Here is a 25,601-nt window from a genome sequence, read left to right on the forward strand (position 1 = left end):
GGAGAAGTGGGCCAATACTAACTGACATACCAAGTGGTAGGGTATAGTTCAACTCCTCTTCAACCCTAGACTATGAATTCTCTAAGGGCAGGGACTACATTTTGTCTGCTTTGCTATTCCAAGCACCTTCTACAATGTCTGGTACAGGGTAGGCATGGAATAGTCTGCTGAATCAGTGACTCCTTCACTCCAAAATAGTAACACTTCCTGCTTCCTATGACCATGCAGGGTTTGAGGGTATTTTTTGATTTGCTGTAATCTTAAAACTTCCCTTTAACTGCCAAGATTTCATCAAGTTCATTTGTATCCCTCTCTTTTTTCATCCATACATGCAACCACTGTCGACATTTAACAGTGCTTTGGGTCCTATAGAGAGATACACAAATAAAGGAGAGATATGGTACTTGCCCTCACTGCACTTATAATATGCATCATCCCTTTATAGCAGGGACTTATATACTGCACTATATTCAGTGATGGTTTCTTGAGCTCAAGGCCATGTGTTGAGCTGCAGATGGTGGGCTTTGCAGACCCATTCCTCAGGGTTCTGACCTTTTCCTCTACTTTGTAGTTCACAAACATTAGCAATTTCTCTTTGAGACTTGGGTTCCTCCTCTCTACAGTGGTGTCACAGAGACTGTTAGTTGCTCATCTCCTGTCTACACTCTTCTATCAGGGTGATAAAATCACCTAGCTGATCTTCATCTACATCTTCCCAAATCCTGGCGGTAACCATGGCTTACTCTGGTTGACGATATAAGCGTGTTACATGGGACTTTAGGGAAGGCTTTTAAATGTGTTAAGGGCACCTTTTGCCTTGCTCACTTTCCTCATCTTAATGTGGCCTTCAGCCCCAAAGCTTCCTGGGATTGAGGGAGCCTTGAGGCTGTGGTGGTGACGCCCATTTCCAAGCCTAAGTTTCTGATGGCTGTGGGGCTGCTTGAGTTTTGAATTCCCTGCTTCAGCTACCTTTTAACACTATTGTGTTCTAAACCACTGCTGTTTTGGATTTGCTGCTCTTCACAGCCATGCCTGGTCCTCACAGATAATACCACCTGCCTCAGAGCATGGTTCTCAGGATCAGCGAAGTGTCTTGAAACACCTGGCAGCCAGATGCATGGGCATCAACCAGATGAGAGAAGCACATAAGCTCAGGACTCTACCAAGCCTTGTATCTCATACTCCAGGAAACAAGCATCCCATTGTTTATTATTTATAAAAGGCATTTGATAGAAAGCCTTCCATCATCTCTCTACTCGGTCTTCTGAATCACCCAGTAGGAATCCAAGTGTGTTTATCTTCCCTTCACAAGCTTGTACTTCCACCTTCCATTCGTTCCTGACAAAGTAGTCTCTGGACATGGATACCTGGAGGAACCTGTTTACTCACTATTCCTGCTTGCTTTTCTTTAAGTCGGATAGAACCAATATAGATGGCGATTTCCATTTCCTCTCTATAAACCAGTTTAGACACATAACAGTATCATCTTATATTAAAAATATAAAAATATTAAAATACACTTTAAAAATATTAAAAATAATTCCATGGAGCTTTTCCTTTTAAGTGTTTCAAAGTCTTAAGAAAAAGGCATAAATCCTATTGATAATTTGATTCACCCCATAAAAAAGAAAACAGAGGAAAGCTGTCTTCGAAATCCAATCAACAAATGGAATTTTGTTGATTGGATTTAGTCCCAGGTGGTAAGCCAGTCCTTTACCTACTAACAGTCCCTTTTATGGTCTTGTTTCTTATTTCAGCATTTCAAATAAATTCCACTACGTCCAAGTCACTGAACTGAAAGCATTACAGTGTAACAACTAAGAACGCTCTGGAGGCAGACTGCCTGGGTTTACAATCTCTGCTGTCACACTTACTAGCGTGGTGACATCATTGCCATGTTAGTAACCCTCTCGTGCCTCACTTTCCTCATCTGTTACACGAAGATAATGGTACCTACTTCACAGACTGATAAGCTCATCAGTGAGTGTCCCAAAGTGATCATTAACACAGAAAAACCCCTACATCACCATGCCTCAACTTAGTTCACATAACAAGGCCAAATGAGACGAGTTGTGTTATATTCGCCACTGGGTTTACAGTAACATATAAGTAAACGTCAGAGCCACGTCAGAGCCACACCAGAGAGCACAAAAAGCTGAATTTATTGTTTCTGACAACTGCACGGTAATTTTTAGTTTGTGTTCCTAGAATCAGCAATCTGAAATGTAATTTTTCTCCTTAATTACAAACATCGATTCTAAAAATTTATTAGTTTAAAAATGCATCGTCATATGTAGAACATCTTAAAAATCTTTGCCAAGCAAGATATTCGCTTTATCTTTTTAAATCTCTGCATAAAAATGAAAAAAAAAAGAGATACAAATTTCATTTTGTTCTATATTTTTAAATGCCATCCTCTTTCCTTTAAAAGATTTTCATCTATTCTAAAACATTCTGAAGCTCAAGTGCCCATTTAAGAATGAAGGAATATTCTAGAGTGTGTGAACTAAGCATTGTCTTGACTGAAGCGAAGCAAGAACTCTATCAGAGTCCTGGTGGGCCTCCCGGTCATGCCCTTCCGCAGGTATGGGACCTCATCCTTGTTGGTCATCACACCTGCTATGTCTAAGTGCGCCCACTTCGGATGAGTCACAAATTCTTGCAGGAATGCTGCAGCTGTGCATGCCCCTCCAGACCTGAAGAGGAAGACAACATTCATTCTTGCATTCTTTTACCCTATAAATGTGCACTAAACACCTTATTAAGGTCTTCCATTCTTGCTAAGTAGGTTCTATGACCAGAAAGCAAATGTCAAGCTCATGAGACCTAATGGAAATTAACCCAGAAATCACTTCCAGATATTTATCTTCAGACATAGCTTTAACCAGTGAAGGATCAATTCCAGATTCCTTTACCCAAGGTACTGAAATCCCGTATTATCCCTCTCCTTCCCTTACCATTCGTCTAAAATGAATTTGAAAACTTTGCAGATTTGAAAACATGCAAAGTTTTGAGAACCAATTGGGAAACACCTTAAAGATTAAAGGCAGAAATTAGTGTTTATGAAGACAATATCAAAAGAAAATGGGATAGTTCAACCGTTTGTGAAGGAATAAAGTTGAAAATGGTCATTTTGGCAACCAAGGATGACTGCAAAATGTACTTTTATAGCTCATTTTACATACCTGTATTTTCCGATGTTATTAACATCAGCAAGCTGGCAGTCTACAACCTGTCTTGTATAATGTTCAAAGAGAGGCATCCTCCAGACACGGTCCCCTGTTTCGACGCTGGCCTGAAGAGGAAACAGTGTGCTAGTTGGAAGACTGGATGAAGGAGGATCCGAGTGAATTCACGGCACTGAATGTCAAGTGTTCAATGCAGGAAGAAAAGAACTGTCCTGACCTATTCTTCTAAAACATTAAGCTATACAGCAGCTTCCAGAACTACTTTATTTATTATTAAAACATTTACTTAAGAAACCAAGTATGTTGTAAACCCCATATATTTGTAGGGTATTTGCTAAAATTATCAAACTAATATTCTAGGTCCGTTTAAATTATTAAGCTGGTATCCTGTAGCATGTTGAGGCTGCGAAATAGTCTTCGTGATGCCTGTCACCTTGGTGTGTGCTGGGGAAACGCGTGCCTGGAACTGCACCACTGAAGACCTGATGATAAGACAAGGTGACCTCATTCATTCATGTCCTCATTTACGCATCGATTCATTCACCATTTACTGAACGTCTACTGAGCACCATATCTTTAAATCTTTAGAGATATAAAGAAATTTAATATCTGAGCCATCAAAGCGCCCAGTGTTTTCCTACGTTGTAGTCAAAAATAAGACCTAAAAGTGAAAAGTCAGGAAACAGCGACTTAAGCTGTTATTCTGAGAAAGAGTAAATATCAGATGAACCGGCCAAGGGTTGAAGGTGGCTGCCTCCAGGAAAAGAAACTGTTGACTGTTTATGTACCTATCACTTTGATTTTTTTTTAAAAAGAAGCTTAAAGTAAAAAAAAAACAAACCCAAAACCAAAAAACCACCAAACCCCACCATGTCATGGGTGCTGTGATAAAGACACATGGGAGGCTAGGGGAGAGGTCTGTAGCCCAGCCTGGAAGGAGCCAACTGAGCTGAGCATCACAGGGGCTGGGAGGGTAGCACCTCACAAATGGCAAGATGACAAAAATGAAGGGCAAGCAGTTCAGGGTGAAAAAATGTAGGACCTTGAAGCAACATCAAGAATGTATTCGGGGACATCTTGTATTTGTTCCTCACTGGCACACAGTAACTTCCCATTAATTACTTGTTGAAAGAATGAGGTGCCAGATGGAGCCTCACTATGCAGCCAAGTAGAGACACAGGGCCTGGAGCTCGGGAGAGCCTGAGGTAACCAGCAGAGAGGCGCTGGCTGAAGCCAGAGGGACAGGTGAGCTTCCTGGCGAGGACTGCAAATGGCAAGGAGAGCACAAGGCCCAGGTCCGAACACCCACCAAAGGGGAGGACAAAGGAAAAAGCTGGCAAAGGAGGCTGCAACAGAAGTCAGCAAAGAAGGAAACCAGAAGGTTATCAGAGGCTAAGAGAGTGGGATCGGCAGGGGACAGATGATGACAGTGAGGGAAAGTATGGGGCTGGCGTGGGGAGAGACTGCTTTGGAAGAGGCTGGCTGTGAAAGGGCACGGAGGAGGCACAGAGCACAGCAGTAGGAAGTCACCTGTATCAGGCTCTACTAATGGACCAGGGCAAGCGCCATTTACAGGCTCACCCGCTTAGCTCACAACACACATTCATGAAAGGCCATTCCTTCCCTTACAAAGCTGTCCTCATTACATTTTCTGCCTCAAAGACTCGACAGTACTGCCATGGTATTTGTGAGTCATTGTCACATCATTCTGAAGCTACTAGAGGAGAGGAGGAAGGTGGTATCATACCCATAATTTTGGAACACTGAATCAAGTTTATTGCAGTTTCAATTCAAAGGCAAATCAACAACATAAAAATCATTTTAACACAGGGGTTGAAGAAATACATCACTCTAAGGCTAGAATTTAATCATCTGCAATTTAGGTCTCTATATATTATTCCTACCTCAAATAGTTTGTTCCAAAGCCAAGATGAATTGGTAAACACCCCAGCGGCAGCAGACCCCAAAGCTATGTCCATGGCACCTGCAAGACACAATCTCTCCGAGGTCAGTGTTCATTCTCTTCCGGCTTGTTGGGTTTCTCCGCTGCTCAGAACAAAACTTTAGCCTTTACCCTATTTTCATGTCTCCCTCATTTTCAAAACTAGAAAGCTTAGGAAATTCTTACTGTATATGTTTAATTACTTTCTAGTTTTTCAAGCAAGAATTCACCTTCAATTATGAAGGAAATGCAAAAAAGGATACAATATCAAATATCACCAATAATCTCATCCCAGAGATAACCATCATATATTCTTCATATTTCCTTCCAGATTTTTTCTAAATTTTTTTTAAAAACCATAATTAAGACCACATTGTATATGTCCAAGTGTGTGTTCTTTTTATGCTTTACACATTTCTCTTTTATAAACAAATGTCTGAAAGTATTAATGATTTAAAAAAATCCATGGGGTAGAAGTATCATAATTTACTTATCGCATTTTTAGGCATCTCTAATTTTTTAACATTTTAAATCACATCTCAGTAAGTATCTGCTACAGGGCTTAGATGCCTTTTTTAAAAAAAGTCTGTTAGTATTTCATCATATTTATTTGTTTCACTGTTGTTTCTCCAAGGAGGCTGTGTCCCATTGGCTGATTTAAGAAATGGAGTTTAGAGCCATTTCTATTTATTAACTTTGGTTAATCTCATCGGCCACACACAGCACCACAGTGATTAAACTGACTCTTTCCCAGGGAAGGGAGCAGTTCCTTATTCAATATCCGGTAACTCGGCCAGCAGGATGTCAGATTGTATATATTTTCCAAGAAATCGCAAGTAAATTCCATTAATAGTTCACAGTGAGAAACTGTAAACAGTTGGTAATTTAAAACAAGTCACTGTTTTGAAATGGTGACCCATATGTAAAAACTTGTGATTCTGCATGACATTTGAGCAAGTTGGGTCTGTTTTGGTCATTTGTTTCTTTGGGTGTTGTTATCTTTACCTTCCAATTATCTCTCAAACCTATCCACTTTCCTTCACTATGACTGCTACCACTTCCTACCACTAAAATATGGTAATAGACTTAAAAAAAAACTAATTGTAGAAAATTCCAAATATACACAAAGCCAAGAAAATAATACAACACAGGTAGGTACCTATTAGTCAGTATCAACAGTTATTCATTCATGGGCAGGCTTGTTTCATCTACACCCCACACCCAACAGATTATTTTGAGGCCAACTGCAGATATTGTTAATTGTCATCCTTCACTTAACCGCAAAAGTCCACAGCCACACTGTTCACACCAGCCTAACTGGCCGGCCAGCGTCAACTCTGGCCCTTCACCAGTCTGTTCTGCACACTGCCAGCCAGGGTCCCTTGCATGGCACAAACATGACCTTATTGTTTCCACGCTTAACACTTCAGTGTCTTCCTGCTGTACTTGGCTCAAGTCAAAACCTTGAAACGCCAAGGCCAGTGGGGTCCGGCGCCTCCCAGCGTCCGCCTCATGGGTCCGGTCCCAGCCATGGGGATCAAACATATGCTCTTCTCCCTCGCTGCTGCCCCCTGGCACGTGTGCCGCCTGCTGCTGGGATGCTCTTCCTTCCTGCCTCACTCAGTGGCGCCTCCTTCAGATCCCAGTGCTCAGAAAAGGCGCCTGACCGCCCAGACCACCTGGCTCTCAGACTCCTTTTAACCCTGCTTCTTCTGCAACTTTAGATCCGTCAGTGAGAAGATCTGCTGACCGCCTCTCTCCACGGACTCATCACATCTGTTCTAACCCACGCCGTATCCCCATCCACTAGCAGGAGTGAAACATATGCTGTGTCAATCACTCCTCTGGCCCCCACTGTATACCACATACTGTGACAGGTGCTGGTCATTCCCTGCCTATAGTCCATCTACGTGACTGTGGGTGGGGGGCACACACATCTTGAGTTATATATACACACTAATGCTTTACTCTTCAAGTTACTGGTTTTTCCCATCCATATTCACGTGTCCTCAAAACATTCCTATTAACCCCCAAAGTCTTGCAACATTGTTTAAATTTCTCATAGAAAAGATGAGCACTGACCTCAAATAAGAATGTGATATGTCCTCTTAAATAGAAAAGTAGGGGGTAGGGGGAGGGTGAAATGAGAAAGGGGATCAAACATATGGTAGCTGAAGGAAACTGGACTTTGGGTGGTAATCACACAATAGAATATATAGATGTGAAATTATAATGTACACCTGAAAATTATATAATTGTATTAACCAACGTTACCCCAATAAACTTAATTTAAAAAAAGTGACAGGCATAAATATTTAATATGATCCAACTGGGATCATGGCTCAAAAGACGATTTCAACATATACTTTAGAAAATAATGTGTCTACGTAATCACAGAACGAGTACCAGCACCGACTTCAGAACTGCGCGTAGCAGAAGCATCCTTTCTGTTTTCTTTCACAAGGAACGTTTGAAGCTGTGTATTGAGAAGCTACCTGATTGGTGTTACCAGAATCACTGATACTATGGAAGAAACATCCAAGCTCCAAGGAAGGTGCTGACGTCACCGCCCTCGTCCCATCCTACCTCACAAGCATGCATTAAGAAAATGAAGAGAGGTAATATGACTGAAAATGGCCGTCCCCTGACCTTGCCACTGTCCCTACAGTCTGGTACAGGCTTGCCTTTTAAAGGACAGTAAGATCAGTTTGGTGTCTGCCAGGCCAGGCACGCCAACCTGTATCATTTCATTTAATCTTCACAGAAACCTATCCATGAGGGCCATTATACCCTTTAGAGATGAGATGACTGAGGCCTTGTCCAAAATTACATGCTATTAGGAGGACAAGTTTTAAAATCAGGTTGTCTACCTCTAAAGACCATGTACTTCCTTCTTCCATGAAATAAAGGTTGGAAACTTTCTCATTCTCCCCTTTGACCTAGCTCAAACTCAGAAGGGGCCCCTTAAGTATTTGGGGTACTAAAATGACCTATCAACAGCCTTCAGCCAGGGCAATGGCCAGCGTGATTGGAAGGCTCACACCCATCAGGTTGCCCTTAGTTACCTGGGCCAACTCTCCTGCCTTCTTAAACCCTCAGGCTGGAAAAAAGGGGAGGGGCTGGGAGTCCTCATTCACAGAAAGGCGTACTACCACCCACCTCCACTCACCTCACCACTGCCCCTAACACCTGCCTCTGCACCCCCGCCACTCACCTTCAAATATTAGGTTTGTTGTTTTAAAACATGCCAGGCTGTACCTTTAAAACAAGAAATATGGCCATTCATCAAGTATTTGCTGAACCGCACAGAAAGACTAAGGACTGTGGAAATACTAAAACCCCAGTTTAAAAAAGGACTCAGCAAACACATCCGTGGACTGCTGTTAGATCCACACACAAGAGGGTCTAAAGGAAAAGCTCTGCTAGAGGAAAGGCTCACGTGACCAGGGGAAGAATTAAAAACAAAGGATAAAAAAATGATCTGAATTTATTCTTTAAAGAGACAGACAGAATGAACCCCTAGAAAGAGAACTGTTGGATGAAAGATTACGAACACTGGGTTTTGGCAGTAAGGCAGCGCCCGCTGTCAGCTCTTTAGAAATGTACTCATTACGGAGCCGGCGGTGGCATAGCCTTCACCCAGTGCCTGCCACATGCGGGCACTGTCTTAAAGGGGCTCGCCCCGAACTCCCTCTAGGCTTCACAATTCTATACACGGACATGTCCCCAGGTACTGACGCTTGAGGGGGTCAAGTAACTTGCCCAAGGCTGACCCACTAGTAAATGGCACAGCTGGGGTCACCCCTGGGCTGGCCTTACAGCCAACATGTTTCTCATGACACATTAGACTGCCCTGCCTCTATTATAGTAAGGTCTTGCTACTCCCCAACTGAAAGGTTTTTATTTCTGTATAATATCCAGAACAAAAAGTTCAGAAAACTCAGTAGGCATCAGATATTTCATGATCAATAATAAAAAAGAAAAAAACTACTAATTTAGGGATTTGTCACTCATCTTTTCAGATTTGTCTCAACTGGTAATCCTAACAAAACATCTCTTGGTATCATTTTTAGATGTCTCTCTGGAAGGGCTGGCCTGACCCACTCATTATTGTTTTACAGGTACAGCCTGGCATGTTTAAAACAACAAACCTAATATTCAAAGCAGTTTACAGCTACAGAATGAGTCCTTTGGTGAAAGATCTTTGAATGCACATGGAGAGAGCCAAATTTCAGCAAAACAGTGCCTTGAGTACAATGTGTGCACTCCAGGCCAACAAATGAGACTTTCTTCACACAAAGGCAGGAAAAGCCTGTTGTCTGACCTGTTAGGGTGGCGGCATTGATAATGGCCTTTGGGTTAAAGGTGTGCGCGTAACAGAGCGCGTCGGCCAGGATGAGCCTGCCCTCGGCATCGGTGTTGTCCACCTGCGAGGAGGGTCGAAATAGAAAAGCGGTCAGTAACACCAGTACGAATATCAGGACACTCACAACAACGTCCAGTTTAATAGTGAAAAAGCTGGTGTGACATGTGTCACCGAATATCAAAAACATACTTATACTTCAATTAGAATAGGAATATATTTAATCTGAAGAGCAAATAGTTAATAATCCCTGTACTCTGATAACTTTGGAAGCTGAAATAGAAAATGTTGGTCCATTTTCTATGACTAACAAGTTTATAATAGGGAGGGAAATTTTTCAAGATTTCTAAAAACAAAGAGGCTGAAGAATTTAAGAAAGTTAAGAGAAGTGGCAGCTTGGAACTCCAGACACAAGCACTCAAGCGATTTTGAAAGCTTTATATGTATCAGATTCCCTTCTTCCATATAGAGGCCCGGTCGTCATGGGCAGTGTATCCATACATGACGGGCCCCAGCAGAGGCCCTGCTGCCAAACCCCAGGAGTGCAGAGCCCATGACTCAGGACATGTTTTACACCTGAATGCCTATGGAGGGAGTTGATCGTGTGGCACGGTTATATTCAGAAAACAGCCTGCATTTGTACAGCTTTGCGTGCTCTGCAGGGATGGCTGCAAATTCATGGTGATTTGTGTATACAGCATACAGGAAGTAGGGACAATAAGGGAGGGAAACATTCTTCAAATTCCTATGAAGAAATACTTTGATTCTGCATGAAAAGCTACTCACAATAAAGACACCGCCCTCCCCAACATGGAGCCCATGCTCTGTACCTATCAAGATGTGTTTGTGGGGCTATTTGGGGATTCTTTTAGGAACGCCAGAATGGGGAGGGCTGTGCCTTCCAGTTACAAACCTGTATGGTCTTCCCATTCTTTGCTGTAACGACATCCCCAGGCTTGCTGGCCTTCCCACTGGGCATGTTTTCACAAAGAGGGGCCAAACCTATTGGAAAAAAATAAGTGAAGGTACATGGCATGTGCTGGGTCCAAATATGCCACCCCCTGGGAAGATGCCACTGACGGGCCATCAGAAGCATGCCTGACATAGGTGCCACCTTAACCAAGTCATCAAATTTAGCATCACCAACGATCCAACTGACAATTACATGTATTGGCAACTTAAGTACACATCACTATGTAGCATTCTCACCAAAGAAGCCTAACCTGATTCCATCATGAACCACCAAGTAAATCCAGACCACAGAGTATCACAAGACAAGCTTGGACCCTTCAAAACTGCCTATGTCATGAAAGAAAAAAAGGGCTGAAATAGGGTTTAGATTAAAGAAAACTAAAGAGACATGGCGACCACATGTGATATGTGATCCTCCATCAGCTGCTAGATTTAAAAAAGCAAACAGAAATAAGTGTGTGTATACAAATACAAAATAAACACTTTTTAGACAACTGGGAAGTGTGACTTAGGTTATCGTGTCGATCTTTGGAAATCATGGTATTGTTATGACATAGAATGTCCTTGTTCTCGGTAAGTATTCAGGGATGACATGCCATGATGTTTGCAATTTACAAAGAGTCAGCAAGAAAAGGACTGATATTTAAAGGGCGAGGGAGCATGTTACACACCTGGATTCCAATTCTACCTTCCCAGGCAATGAATATGACACTGGGCAAGTCATTTCTCCCTAGTCTCCCCCTCCTCCGCTTCTCTGAAACATGGCAAACTCCCAGCATCGTGGCCGGCATCCTGTATCACACAAAAACCCTCATGTACACAGCACTTTTCTCTTCCAGGCATTTTCTGTGTATCGTGGCATTTAACTGTCCACAGCCCTATGAGGTAATCACTAAATAATCCAACAGTGTCCTTCTGCCCTGACTCCTGGGCATTTTTCACTAGAGGAAACCACAAACTTGACATTATGTGCCTGACTGCTGACCACTTTTTGCGGAAGTAAAACAAATCAATTCGAGTTACAGCCCACGATTGCAAAATACATTTAATTCAGTCAGTTCAGACGTGAAAACACTTATCCTGGCTGAACAGCTTCTGCTTGATGAAAAGCTATTTTAAAAACATTTCTTGATCTTTTCCGATGAGAGGAAACCACGTGTTTTATCTCATTCTACCATTTGACTGGATTTCAGAAGCTCTCCAAGACACACCCCCTTGCCCACTCACCTATGACGTTGATGGGCAGATCGAGCTTGGCTGCAGACACGATGGCTGAACATATAGTGGCAGCTCCTCCCATGTCAGCCCTCATGAGGTCCATATTTGCAGAAGGCTTGATGGAGATACCACCACTATGGGAGGAAAAGACAAGGCACAATATTAACAGTAAAGTAAAAGGCCCAAACCACTTTCTTAAAAAGGAATATGTAAGTTCAAGGTAACCGCCACGTAAAAGCACCATCTACCTAGCAAAGAAAATTCAAATTTCTAAATTGAGAATCTGAATGATTTCAACATTTTAAAAGATATTGCAGTTTTATGAAAATATAGATGGGGGTCTTAGCTCATTTAATTCCTATCCAAATGAAATTTAAGCAGAGCCACTGGAAACACTACTACATCATGTAATCAATGCTGCTCAAATTCCACCTCCGTATTAGCTCATTAACTCCTGACCCCGACATAGATTTGCCTTTTCAGCAAATTTTATGAATCAGTCCACTTACTGAACCTGAAGGTCACAAACTATTCCAGAAAGCCAACAAGCTCAAAGAAGACTGGGAGGATTTCACTCCACAGACGGACAGGAGAACGAGTCCCTTCCACATTCGCAAGGTATGCTAGATCTTGCTGATGGCAAAATACAACCAGAACCAGGCACAGGCACAAAGAAAGTGCTGACCCAAAGGCTCGGAGACAGCACTCAAACACAAGAGCTGACAAGGATTTCAATGAGCAGGAAACCCAAACTGCTCCCCCAAACAGGCTCCTATAACTAACTAGTGACTTTGTGCTTCCAGTTTGTAAGAATCCAGAAACCACTTGCTTTGCATGCTGGGCACAGAGCAGGGCTCTGACACTGAGTTCTGACATCTACTGACATCCGCTGCCCTGGTGGCTCTGGAGAGTCTACTCCCTGCCCCGAGGTCTGCGTTCCTTAGAAGTCAGGTCCTAATTCTCACTCACCTCAGAAAAACCTGATGATTAGATGGCTGCCAATCGTACCTAGAATTACAGATTATCCACCGGTTCAGAATAGGAAAAGAAATACACTCTTGGTCCAAGGAGTCCAGGGATAACCCCGGGGGGCCAAGGGAGCACACTGGTCCGTCGGGTTGTCCTATCTCCTCGCCAGCTCTCTTTCAAGGCCACTTGTTCTGGGAGTTTCACTCTACTTGTAGGACTATCATTCTAAAGCAACCAGGCAAAGATCAGCAGTGACCTTTGTTCACCATCTAGCCCTCTCTCGAATCCACCCATTTCTTTTCCACCACGTCCATCCTGGTTGAGGGTGCCACTGGCTATCATTCGGATGTCTGCCACGGCTCCCACATATTCAGGTCTCCCTACATCAGTCCTACCCGCTTCCTTTCATTACTCACACAACTACCAAATTTTTACCAAAAAAAAATTTCTCTATCTCAATTGAAATCTCAGTGGGCTTTGTGTGTGTGTATAAGCAATGGCAAATGAATTTTTAAATTGATATGCTAATGAGAAGGACTCAGAGCAAAGCCGGAGGGCTCCTGTTACTAGATTGCAAGACCAAGCTGCAGGAAATCGAGATCCTCTGGTCATAAGGTCCTGGTGGAGAACGGAGTCCTAAGTCAGACGCACTATGATGTGGTCGACTGATTCGACGATGGTGTCAAGGTAGTTCAATGGAGAAAGGGTAGTCTTTTCAACAAATAGTGTTCAAACGAATGACTATCCATAGAGAAAAAAAAGCGGAGCGGGGGGAACCTCAGTGCATTCACACCACACACAAAAATTCAAAATGGATCATAGCCTAAAGGCTGAAAAATCTTAAGACTTACAGAAGAAAACAGACTTTGGTACAGGTAATTTTTTAAACAGGGCAAAAAAGGCATGGAATATAAAATTAAAAACTGAAAAGTTATACTTTATCAAAATTAAAAACCACTCTTCAAAAGATATCACTTAAAAAAATGAAAAGGCATGTCTCAGAATGAGAAAAATATATTTTCAACATACATATCTGACAAAGGACTTGTATCTAGAATACATTTTTTAAAACTTTTAACTCAGTAAGACAGATGTTTCTAAAAAGGGGCAAAAGATTTCAATAGATACTTCACTGAAAATATACCAATGGCCAATAAGCACATTTTTTACTTGTACAATGTCTACAGTGTGTAGCTCCTAGGGGTAAGATCAGGGTAATACATGTAAAATACCTAACAGAATCTCTGATACACAGTAAACATTCTATAAACGGCAGCTTGACACATTTAAAGTCGACATATAAGATAGGACCAAACACCATGCTTTTGAAGCAAACTATATACCAAATAATACAAGTGCATACAAAGCATTCACGGAAGTACACAGCGCAGATACAATAAAGACATACCTGTCAAAGGTGATTCCCTTCCCAACAAACACAAGGGGCGGTTCGCTTGCATTGGGGCTGCCCTTGTAGTGAACTTCTAAGAAGACTGGAGGCTCATCGGAGCCTTTGGCCACACTTAGGAATGAACCCATTTCCTGTTCCTCAATCCAGGACTTGGGTCTATAGGGCAGAAAGGGAAAAAAGTAAATACACCTTGTTATCTCTATTTCAAAATAACTTAGAAAAAGCTCATCCATGTGTAAAAAAGTGTAACATACAAGCTCAAAATATACATGTGTCGGTGCTTCGATTAACATGCCCTAGTTTGCTTTCTGTATATTTTTGGGCCAGTCACTTGTTTCCTCAGCTATAAAATTAGGTCAATGACACCACCCTCAAAAGATTAGCTATAGAGAATTCATGCCTGGTACATGATATGTCAGGTAATAGTACACAGTCAATAAATAATTGTTGCTCAACTTTTTTCCCTAACCTATTTACATATTTATAAAGTTTTAATGTAAAAGTAAAACTTTTTTCCCTAACCTATTTACATATTTATAAAGTTTTAATGTAAAAGTAAGGCATACAGTGGGCTTAAAGAGAGTTAAGGAGTCTGTTGCTTTACTTCTTGGTATTTCTAAAAAACAAAACCAACCGACCAACCAATCAATCAACCAACAAAAACCCAACAAAGCTACACTTCACTAATTTAACTAAAATACCCTATCTCTTTGCTTTTTTAGAATTGCTGGAATCCAGTCTTTTTAATGTTGTCACACTATTTCTCATGGTTTCAATCACAATTTGAGATGTCTAACTGACATAGGAAAACTAATGACTTACTACTCAATAAACAGGACCATTGGGAGTAATAGAATGGGTATAGTCCTGAGTGCCAACCAGAACCAGGCCATGTCGCTATCCCTTCTATGTTGGGGATACAAAAGAGCTTTGTATTGATTTCTGGCCACTGTAACTGGGCCAAAAGACACCCTACCCTCCCACAGGCAGATCGGCAATGACGATCTCCAAGGACGCTCCTCTTGCTCTAGCCGATTCAGTAGGTGAAACTACTAAACTAGGATTGCATAATGGACAGATGCCTACTGAACTTCAGAGGGGAAAGAATATAAAAATGGAAGGTATGACAGTAAAAAATCACTTGAAAAGAAACGAGGCTATATAATGTGGGTATTTTTAATTACGAACTCAGTCTCTGATGTTTTATTAAAGTCCCGCCCTTCTGGAAGTAGTACTGTCTGTATTTCTTTGATTTACACCCACCTACACTCGAGCGGATTTGGCACGGCTGTCTCGGTGTGATGGGTTACACTCCGCCCACCTCACCCTCCCCAGCTCTGGCTGGCTTCCCTTTGCTCCGCCACAAGCCTTGCAGTTTCCCAAGGGGCCTCTGCCCACGTGCTTGCCCACCCGAAACGCCCTGCCTTCCCGCTCGTCATCTGGTAGCTTCTAAGCAAACCTCAGGACGCAGCTTAGGCACCTTTTGTTGGCAAGCCTTTTCAACTCTTCCTCCTCACCTCTCTGCTCCTACAGCACCCTCTGCGTGCCCCCTTCACCTGCTTGTTCCTCCCTACCCGGTCTTCACTTCTTTGGGGACACAGAGCACCTCCTCCATCTCTACATGCCGAATTCGCAGGTGCACAGGAGGTGGCCGTCACTGACGTGTAACCACACAGCCACGATTTGCTGACACAGAGTAGCTCTGGCGTCTCCTCAAAACAAGGAGTCGTCTTTGCCAAGACACATTTACAGAGACTAAGCAGTGCTACAGATTAAATATACGCTAACCTTCCAAAACTTTCACCAAGCTCCAAGTACTGTGTTTTCAACACAGTATTTTTTTTTCAGTCTATCTAGACCACAGGGGTTTCCTGAAAAAGTGTGAACTATAATCACAATTGAGTGCTGAAGAATGCTTTTAAATGGAAGTTCCCTGTGAAACAAGCTTGACAGTGAAGAATTCTTTATCTAAAGCAACGTCTCTCAATTTATTTTAGTCATAAATGCCCAAAGGCTCAGACTCGCTTTGCTTAAAGGGTTATGGGTAGGGTTACAGGTAGGTTATGGGTACCCAGAGGGTAATGGGACCTGGGGGAGCAGCCTTGTACATCCAACAGCCTCGCTGCTGATGACACCTCAGGACTGCCTGGGGACACCAGGTCTGGCATCTGGCTCAGAGGATCCACAAGACAAGAGTCTCATTCCACGCCAGGTTAGGCATGCTGTGTTCTTTACTTGTGTCAAAAGGCGAAGACAGGAGGAATTCACCAAAACAAAACAACAAAATATGTAAGTTCCTCAAAAAGTTAGAGTTACCATTGGATCCAATAATTCAACTTCTAGACACACGCCCAAAAGACGTGAAAATATTTGTCCACATAAAAATTTGCACACTAATACTCACAAGAGCATTATTCATAAAGGCAGAAACGACCCCAACGCCCGTGAACGGATGGCTGGCGGGTGGGGGAGGGAAACGAGGGGTGACTGCCGATGAGGACAAGGTTTCTTTCGTGGGTAATGAAAATGTTCTAGAACTGATTGTGGTGATGGTGGCACAACCCCACGAATATCCTAGAAATCACTGAGTTGTATACTTTACGTGGGTAAACGATAAACTATATGTGGATTATATCTCAATAAAGCTGTTACGACACACACGTATACAGCCTGAAGCCATGACACGCTCTCAAAGACAAAGAACCTCAAACTGAGACTTATCCCAGCTTCTGTGTGGCCACGAGCAGGTCCTCTCACCTCCCTGGTCTCAAGTTACAAGACGCTCCTCCGAATAAAGGAGCTGGATTTTAGGATCTCTACGGCTCCTTCCGGCTTAACTTCCTATGCATCTACAACATAACCCTGAATTACCTGATGTGCACTTCCGTTTTACTACTAGCACCTCTGAGATTCTTCTCAATAATTTCGGCAAATCTGGTTGGCGTCATCTCATTGGCAGGAGTCTCCATCAACCGGCGTGCCAAGTTCTGCCCCGAAGCAAAGAGGACCCCTCTGTGCCAGGCCTCCTGATCCCCGCTGGCAGAAGAAAGCACAGGGTCACTGTCAGGCAACCTCTCTAGACAATGTCACAGCTGGTCAAAACCAAAGAGGAAGACTACAAAAATGATGGACAAATGAGACCTGGATTCGTTCTTTGGGAATTGATTGACCCAGGGTGGCGGACACTATGATGAGCTGAGAAACAGGAGACCCAAGCAAGCATTTCACTTCAGAATCTTCATCTGTATGAAAAAAGGGGTTGGACTGACGGATCTCTGACGCCCTAAATTAAATCTACCACACAAATTGAGGGCAGGTTTCCACAGAAAGGCCACTCTGTCCTCCTTCGCTGTGTCGGGAATGGTACAGTCCCAAGTGCTCACTGCTCGGTGCCAACGGAGACTGAAGACAGTTCCGCCTAGTTTTTGCCTGGATCAGGGCTCTGAACACCAACCCAGGACAGGGTAAGATCGACTTTAAAAGAGAAAAGACATGGACATGTGTTTCGATCCTTGCTCTTCCTGTGCTCAATAGGGATTAGCATGGGCAGTGTGGAGACATGTAAAACAGCTTGGGGTTTACCATGCCCGGCACACGTGGATCAGAATTACGACACCACTAAACAGCTGAAGAGGAAACCCAGAGGGATGTCGGTTACTCGTGTGAGGTTGCCCAGCCAGTAAGTGGGGGAGCCAGGACTCGAAGCTAGGCTGACTGGTCGCAGAGCCCTCATCGTTAACCACTATCTCGCAGCTGCCGGCTGTCGGGCCGTGACAAGGCCCCCCCGTTCTCACAGCACCATCTCCTTGAGGGGCTTACATGGTCTGTCCCTGACAGCAGGGACCTTGCCTTCCAGAAGCTGGAACGGGGCGAGAGCGTACAAGGTGCTCAACAGATCTGCCAAAAGCCGAGTCTGCCCCTTGGCCCCTGAGGGCGAGCACCACAGCCCTCCATCTGTGTGGCTCTGGTGGGTAGCACAGTGCCAGCAGATGCTGGAAAATGGACATTTTCTGGATTGAAACCTGTGGGACCTGTCTGTCATCTCGATCCATGCCTTTTTGGGGAGCCAACTTGGTGTTGCCTCCTAGCAACCAGCAAGCATGGAGAGGCCTAGAGAGTCATGGGGGACATGCACGTGACGAAAGCCAGGAGCAGAACGTGGGGACTGGTACCATACTCTTAAAATGGCTACAGAGATGGGGGAGGTCGTGGACAAGCCACACAGCAGTGCCCGACACTGAAAGGCAGGCAGCTCCCATCCAAAGGCCCCCCTGTTGGGACACCGGGGAACGCGACTCTGATCTTGGCTTCGTTCCCTCACCTTCCATAGAGCTTTGCCGACACGGCCACCTTCTTTTTCTGCTTCATGTCATCATACTCGTAGAGACCAAGCACAGCCCCTTCTGCGGCTGCCTGCGCATCGCCACAGGGATCCACCTCCACGGACGAGATCTCCAGGTCTTGAACCTGCCTGCACCCCGCTTCGAAAGGACAGAGGAACCAGAAAATCAGAGTCAGTCAGAGACGACTGGAAGAGGAGAAGGGAGGGGCGTGGGGTGGCATGCCGAGAAAACGACACGGCTGGGCTTCGATTCCCAGCGGACACTTGCCCTCTGAGGTAAAATGAGGACATGCACACACCTCACAGGTCACGGGAGGGCAGACTGACAGGTAGGAGGACGGGTCTGGCTCTGCGCAGTGTGGCCACTATTACTAGCACCACTTCTGAAATACCAGGATTTCCTGCTGAGGTGTCCCAATCACCAGGAGCTCCCCAGATTAAAAATGACAGAAGTGATGCCATTGAAATTATATCCGAGGAACTGAGCAAAGTCTATTATTAATGCAGCATTTTATTATGATCAAGTCAGCAAAAACTCCCAAATAAAAGTTATGAAATAATCACTCAACATGAACTTTGAAAGTAAATTTAACAAGCATATATAATACACATGATCCGTCAAACTAATCTTCACCACCCCAGCAATGGTTTTCAACGCATCTTTAACCACCTTTAGTCTCTGCGGTAAAGGCCTCGTCCTGCTGCTCAGCTCTGAAGGGACTCAGTGACATCAACTTTTAAACCAGCCACATGACAAGCTGAGACCTTCGGTAACTAGTGATAAACAAGCACCCTATACTCTGTGTCCATTTTCTCTGATTTGTAACTATGAAGATTCCGTGTGATTTAAAAGTTGGGCAACACCAGCTCTGCATTACAAAAGGAAAAAAATTCATACATAGAACTTCCTGGTAAAATAGAGCCTCCAAGGCTGATACTGTCAGAGTGAATCAATGGTCATGAAACCTCCAAACATAAGCTAAAGAAATGTAAAAGTAAAATTCCATGAGCTAACCGTCCATCCAGGTTTAATATAAGGCCAAGGGAGGCTGAGTATTTGTTCAGATACCCGTCCGGGGTCGTGGAGGGGCGGTGATGTGGGGAAGAGGACCAGAAGAGGGGACAGGTCATCTTAAAAGAGCAGATGCTCAGCACTCTCCTTCAGCGTTAAAACCCAAAAGTACACTAACCTGCGATGGCCACTCTGATGTTTTCTTTGCCTTCGTGCCAGTTTTCCTGGTCGTCCACTCCGGCGGCCTTTTTGCCGAGGCCGACCACCACCACGCTGGGGAAGTCCTGTGTCGCAAACACACAAAATCGGCCACTTTACGTCGGTAAAGCAAACCATTTGCAGCAGGACTGGTACATGAGTTCCCACAACTACCCCAGCGCAGGGCAAAAGCACTGTGAAATTTGTTTTTTGGGATTTTTTTAGTCCTGTATCTGGGTAAAATTTCATAATACATGTGTTTGAAAGGTCGAGTGAAGATAATCCTGCAATTAATTCTACTGCATAATAGTGCCCCAACTCTGGCAGCTGAACAAAGAAAGCCTGAAGACTGAGGGATACGAGAGGTCCAGTGCTTTCTGACAGCAATTCACCTCTTCATAATTTTAAGTAATCCTTATGGCTCAATACTAGGACAAGACTATACATAAAATCTGACACAAAATTTTCTGCAAGACTATGCAGCCACAGTGCTTGGCATATAGTAGGTGCTCACCGAGTTTGCCAAATAAACCTTAGCCTCATCTCATACCTCATGCAGACCATAAAAGGTTCGGGTTTTGCCTGCCTTCAGAGGTGGTCCAGATCTGAAACGAGGAAATAGTTATTTAAAAAATTAGTTCATATAAGTACCTTCAGTATTGTTAAAATACTCTGCTGCTTCTGCAAATTTATTGCACTTATGGTTTTATCAAAATACAGAATTCTCTCATGCCAGGTTTCTCAGAGGTAGCACTTCTAATTTTACCTTAGAAACTACTTAGCAAACTTCTAGGTTAGAGTTAATACAACCTTCTTTGAAAACAAATACGAAAAACCATGGATGGGGACTGCATGGCTGCAGAGGAGAGCTGAGCACTGGATGAAGGCTGACGGGAATCTTAAATCTTTCTTACATAAGGCAGAAGGCACCAACCTAAGTGGCCGACCTGAAGTGTGTTCGGCATGGAGGCTGTTTGTGGGGGCATATCTGCAAATGGGATACTGGGCAATCTCCAAACAAACCAGGTGGCAACACAGGATCAGTCAAAGGACTGGATGGCTGTCCTGGTACTGCAGTTGAGAATGATGTCAGGAAGGCCATGCTGTTCTGTACTCTAACAGGTTAGCTTTTGGATTAATGTGTTAATTAAGGCGCATGAGAAGGCTGTCTCCTGGTGAAGGACCGATAACGAAGAGGGATGCAAACTGTTACCTAATGATTAGACAATTACTGTTATTATCAGAGGACGTGGATTGGAGTCCAATAAATTATCTATAATCTGAATAAGATGTCCTTGCAGAAGCTTATGTTGACACTTCTACTTCTGCCAAATGTGGCCTGCAGCTCAGAGGACTTGGAAAGCCCAAAGTTTCACAACCTTCTCTAGACCCTGGCTAATCTAAGAAAAGTCAAAACCTCAGGCACCACCCAGATTTACTGAATTACACTCAGCATTCTAACCACGCCCTCAGGATTTGAGAAGTCCTGGAAACTCTGGAAACTCAAGATATGCATTGACAGGAGCAGCACCCTTAGGCTGTATTGAACTAGTTCGGGGACCTCGGTCCCCCAAAAGTGGAGGAGGATTAAAGGAAGAAAGGCCTTGGGAAGGCAGGCTGGTAGAATCAGGGTGAGGAGAAACGAATTTGAGCCAGGAGGGTGGACTGAGGAAATCTGGTACATTCCAGACCCTTCTGGATCAGACTTTCACAAGAAGTCTGAGCAGTGGTTAAAGAGGCCTGACTTCCTAGAATTGTAGACTCACTCATACTGAAATGCAAAGTGCATTCCAGAGATACACACTTTCACTTCCACTGAGCAGATACTGTCCAGCATGCTTCTGAGAATTTTAATCTACTAACAACAAAGCACAGAATAAATATTCCTTTGTTTTCAAGGCATTTAAATAACTGAATCCACAGGTATATACTTACATGTTCAAAACTTCTCTCAGCTTTCCAGATACCAATTTATCAAAATTCTCTCCTGCACTTGTAAGCTGTGGCACATCATTTTCTTTTTCTCTGTTATAGATTCCTAAAACAAGGCCCTGAGAACAAGCAAAAAGATGAATAATTTCGGTAGATAAAGCATGTCCCCCTCAAGGACAGAAGGAACAAAGTCAAAGCAGAAGCAGGTGCTGGGTGGTTAGCTATACCCTCATCCTGCCTAAATGTTTTCAAATCCTGCCAAAGCAAGACTATAATTACTACCTATCTAGGATCTTCAAGGTCCCTCCCAAGGAAGGATTTTCACAGCATAAAGAGCTTCTTTCACTTTCAGATAAAAAAGAGCAGAAAGGTGTTTTGGTTAAGAAAACAATTTCATTAGTAACCAAGTCAGACCACAAAGGGGTTCAAAACATACCACTCCAAAATATGCCAAATTTGTCTTATTGATTACTTTGAGCTGCGGGCACTTGAGACACAGCAGATACAGGAATGGCACACCAACCTCCCACCTCCTACCCAAAAGCAGGTCATTAAACTTCCCATGAGAAAGGTGCTCTCCAGGTACCAGGAAGAGAGATCATTCCTATCACCAGAGACTGAGAGCCAACACAAAAATGGACCCGTACAAACTAACCAACTAAAATAACCCGTATTTTCCATTTTCCCATGTATTTCCTAGTCACTGTGTCATCATTTACTGCTCCTAGCCTAAGCTCCTGTCTTGTTGCATCCCCACAATTTCTTATTCTGTTTAGAAAGGTATATAAGCTTTGGGTCTAAAGGCTTTTGGGTCTTCGTTTTCCTTTTAAAGACATGTACACATAAAAATATCAAATATAATTTGTATCCTTCTGTTAAAAAGTTTTTCCTCCCCTACAACCTTCAAATGCAAATATCAGATATTCTGGTATGCTATCCCAGTAAAGCCTAGGGATACACTTGTCAATACTAAGAACTCTGGCCGCCTCGGGCTCAAAGAGAGAAAGAGGATGTGACTTCACAGAGAGTGGTAGGAGCAAAGAGCATTTTGCTCAGCACTTAGTGGCTTACCCCCTTAGGCCTCAAACAATTGAAACAAGTGCACCTGGAAACCACTACTTGCCTCCGCCCAGCAACTGATGACTTTAAAAATGTTTCTGCCTCACGGCAACTCTGAGGTGGAATAAACCTGCAGTCTTCTTCTCGCTTGACACATAAGGAAACTGAAACCTGGTCCGATGCGACAGAACTGTGCGCAAATCCTGATGCCTTCCCTCACAGTCCTTTGTCCTTAACAAGAAAACACACTGGTACTTGAACCAAATGGTGTCCTCTCCGTCCTTTCCGTCAAAGAAAATAGGCTTCCTTGGCACTGGTTAGCTTTCTAGATGCTAACTTTTTAAAGACTGCTCATTCCCAAGATTCCATGGAACCAACTGGGGAAATGGAGGGACAAGATATGGCTGTTAGAACTGAGTAGAATGTCACATAGCATTAATAAGAGCTCAGGGACAGGCGTCTGATCTCTCTGCCACTCGAGCTCAAGTTCTATGTAGAACCACCAGAGACCTAAGCTCCGTCTAGAACATTCCTCGCCAGGGATAGTCATTTCTTTCTGGTCCTCAAGCACGACTCCCAAGCCATTCCCCTTTCCAGATCATCCACATCCCAATTGTGACCGTTTTCATTTTTTTGGAGCTCGTTTAGGTGGAAAAGGCTTCTCCTCTGGAAGACACACTGCTTTAATTTCACGAAAATTAAAAGATTTCTTTGCAAAGCCCTTTTCCCTAGAGAGGCATTATTTTTCTCTAGAAAGCCTTTCAGGCCGTTTATTCCCAGAGGACCCGTGTTTTCCAGGCCTTCCACTTCAGCAGGGCAGGACGGGAGGTGTGGAGCCCTGCTGGCTAACTCTGGGTCCTTAGAGGACATTTCACCTCAGCTCGGCATACAGCCAGCTGGAGAAAGCTCCGGGGAAAGGCAGTCCCGAGACTCTGGCCCTGCCTAGGATGAGATCTGCAAAGGGAGGGAACTTTTCTTTTGGGCTCATTTTTGCAACCTGGCGCAAAAGCCGGGAACACGACGGCCTCGACCGGACCCACAGCCCCAGTAGCCCGCGGGCAGGACTCCCGGGGCGGCCCCGGAGCCAGACGCGGCATCTCACCTTCGTCATGGCTGCAGTGGCGAGACCTTGACTCCAGACACGCTTCAGCCCCAGATGTCGGACCGCAACTCGCCCGACTGCCGGAAGAGGCAGCAAGAACATCTTACTGCTCGGCCCCCTGCACCGCCCTTCAGCGAGCACGTGGCGCCGGGAGGGTTGGCGTGCGCCGAGGGCGGGGCGGGCGCCAGGGGCGGGGCGTGCGCCGGGGGCGGGGCGGGCGGATGCACTCCGGAAGACTGGGCGATACTGGGATGGACGCAGGGCCGTGGCGGGGACTCAGGGGCGTGCCGTCGTGCGCGTGCGCGTGCGCGTGCGCGTGCGCTGCGCGTGCGCGTGCGCGTGGGGGCTAGAGCGGGGTCGGGTTGTTGCTGTCGGACCCGCGCCCTGCTCAGCGAAGGAGTCTCGGTTATTACGTAAACGAGGAGCGGGAGTGGAGGTGGGACTCCGGGGAAACCCGTGAAAGAGGAGGACGCACGCGGTTTTACAGCGGAGGTTGAACTGTATAAGCGAAGGCAGTCCTGAGTTTTCTTTTTTAGTCTTTTTTTGAATTTTTTTTTTTAACTTCCATCTGGTCCAAGTTAGCAGCATTGTAAGGCGGTTAACCCAAATACTGTTTTTGAAAACAGAAGCTTTACTAGTAGGACTCAATGATTTAATGTATATTTTTTTAAATAGGTTTAAAAAACCCGTTTACATTTTTTTGTTGAAAAAAAAACACGGTTGAATTCAACTCCGAGAACATGGGGAAGCCGAGAGGGATAGGAAAGCCACCTCTGATGTTACCCCTGATTCTAATTTTCGCTTAGGTCGCAGGGGTGGGCCGGGTACACCCACTGAAGTGCGCCACCTTTACGCTTTTGTCTTAGTCACAGGAAGGAGAGATTGTTTCATTCTACAAGGAGTGGACAGGGCAGAGATTTGTCCTTTCGAAGGCTGAAAGAGTTGGAGATGCTAGGTCTTCTTTGGCTTCTACCTCCTTTAAATAAAGCAGAGTTGCATGATAAACTCAGTAAATGCCCAAATTCATCTATGTTCACTTCAAAAAGAGAGAAATCTTCATTTTATAGCTCTGCCCCCCCCCAACCTTGTATGTGAATGGAGTGGGGCTCTGAGCTTCAGAAGCAACCATGGTGCACAGCTGTTGTCACTATCTCCCTTGCCTACACGTTACTTGCCCCTGCTCCCACCAGGAATAACTTGCTTCCTGGCATATCCTCATTTACTGTTCTCTGTTTCAAGAACCGCAGCATTTATATTTTTATGTGTCTAGTGGGATAAGGGAGAAATAAATTTCACAGCCTCTCCAAAAACCTTTTGTCTTTAATGAATAGCATTATTGATCATTTTGGGATGTAAGATTTAGTCATGGATCAAACCCTATGTTTACAAAGTGTTTACTATGTTTTTTTTGTTAGAACCTGTAGAGTACAACAAAATTTAAGTGTCCCTGGCCTCGAGGACTTTATTATTGAGTAGAAGCAAAATATATCACAACTGTAAAGAGAAAAAGCGACGTTCATACAGTTATGTGTGCATCCGCTCCAGTTCCTTCTGCACCCTTCTCTGCTTTACCAAGACTTGGGTCTGAAGCCTTGTCTTCCAGGAATCCACTAAAATCCACATCTGGGTTATATGCCCTCCCTTTGTTCTCAAAGCAGCTTGTCTCAAAATGCTAATGACCTATATGCTCATTGTCTGTTACCCTGGGGAATCTTGGGAGCTGTGGCTTTCATCTCTGGATTTCAGTGCCTAGCTCTAGAATCTAGGCTGTGGCTGGCACATACACAAGGTATTCATAAAGTATTTGAATGATTGTGTGATTAAAGTGTAATGGAAGTAGCACCGATTATTAAAGAACAGGATAGGTGCCACTTGTGGCCTTCAGATAATAAA

The 25,601-nt window shown here is 44.1% G+C and overlaps 1 protein-coding gene across 1 annotated transcript; it reads right to left on the reverse strand.

Annotated features, from left to right (window-relative positions):
- Positions 1–2,127: 2,127 nt before the first annotated feature.
- On the reverse strand, positions 2,128–23,881 carry LAP3 (leucine aminopeptidase 3). The gene is made up of 13 exons (XM_039838123.1): positions 23,709–23,881; positions 21,551–21,666; positions 20,166–20,220; positions 19,596–19,701; positions 18,385–18,544; positions 16,935–17,099; positions 14,061–14,219; positions 11,693–11,817; positions 10,407–10,495; positions 9,455–9,557; positions 5,093–5,172; positions 3,186–3,295; positions 2,128–2,696 (listed from the first exon to the last, which is right to left on the reverse strand). The coding sequence occupies exons 1-13, from the start codon at positions 23,808–23,810 to the stop codon at positions 2,507–2,509; spliced, it is 1,560 nt and encodes a 519-aa protein (XP_039694057.1). The 5' UTR covers positions 23,811–23,881; the 3' UTR covers positions 2,128–2,506.
- Positions 23,882–25,601: the final 1,720 nt, after the last annotated feature.

Source organism: Pteropus medius, unplaced genomic scaffold, assembly GCF_902729225.1.
Source record: "Pteropus medius unplaced genomic scaffold, Ma_sr-lr_union100, whole genome shotgun sequence".
NCBI classification, from domain to species: Eukaryota; Metazoa; Chordata; class Mammalia; order Chiroptera; family Pteropodidae; genus Pteropus; species Pteropus medius.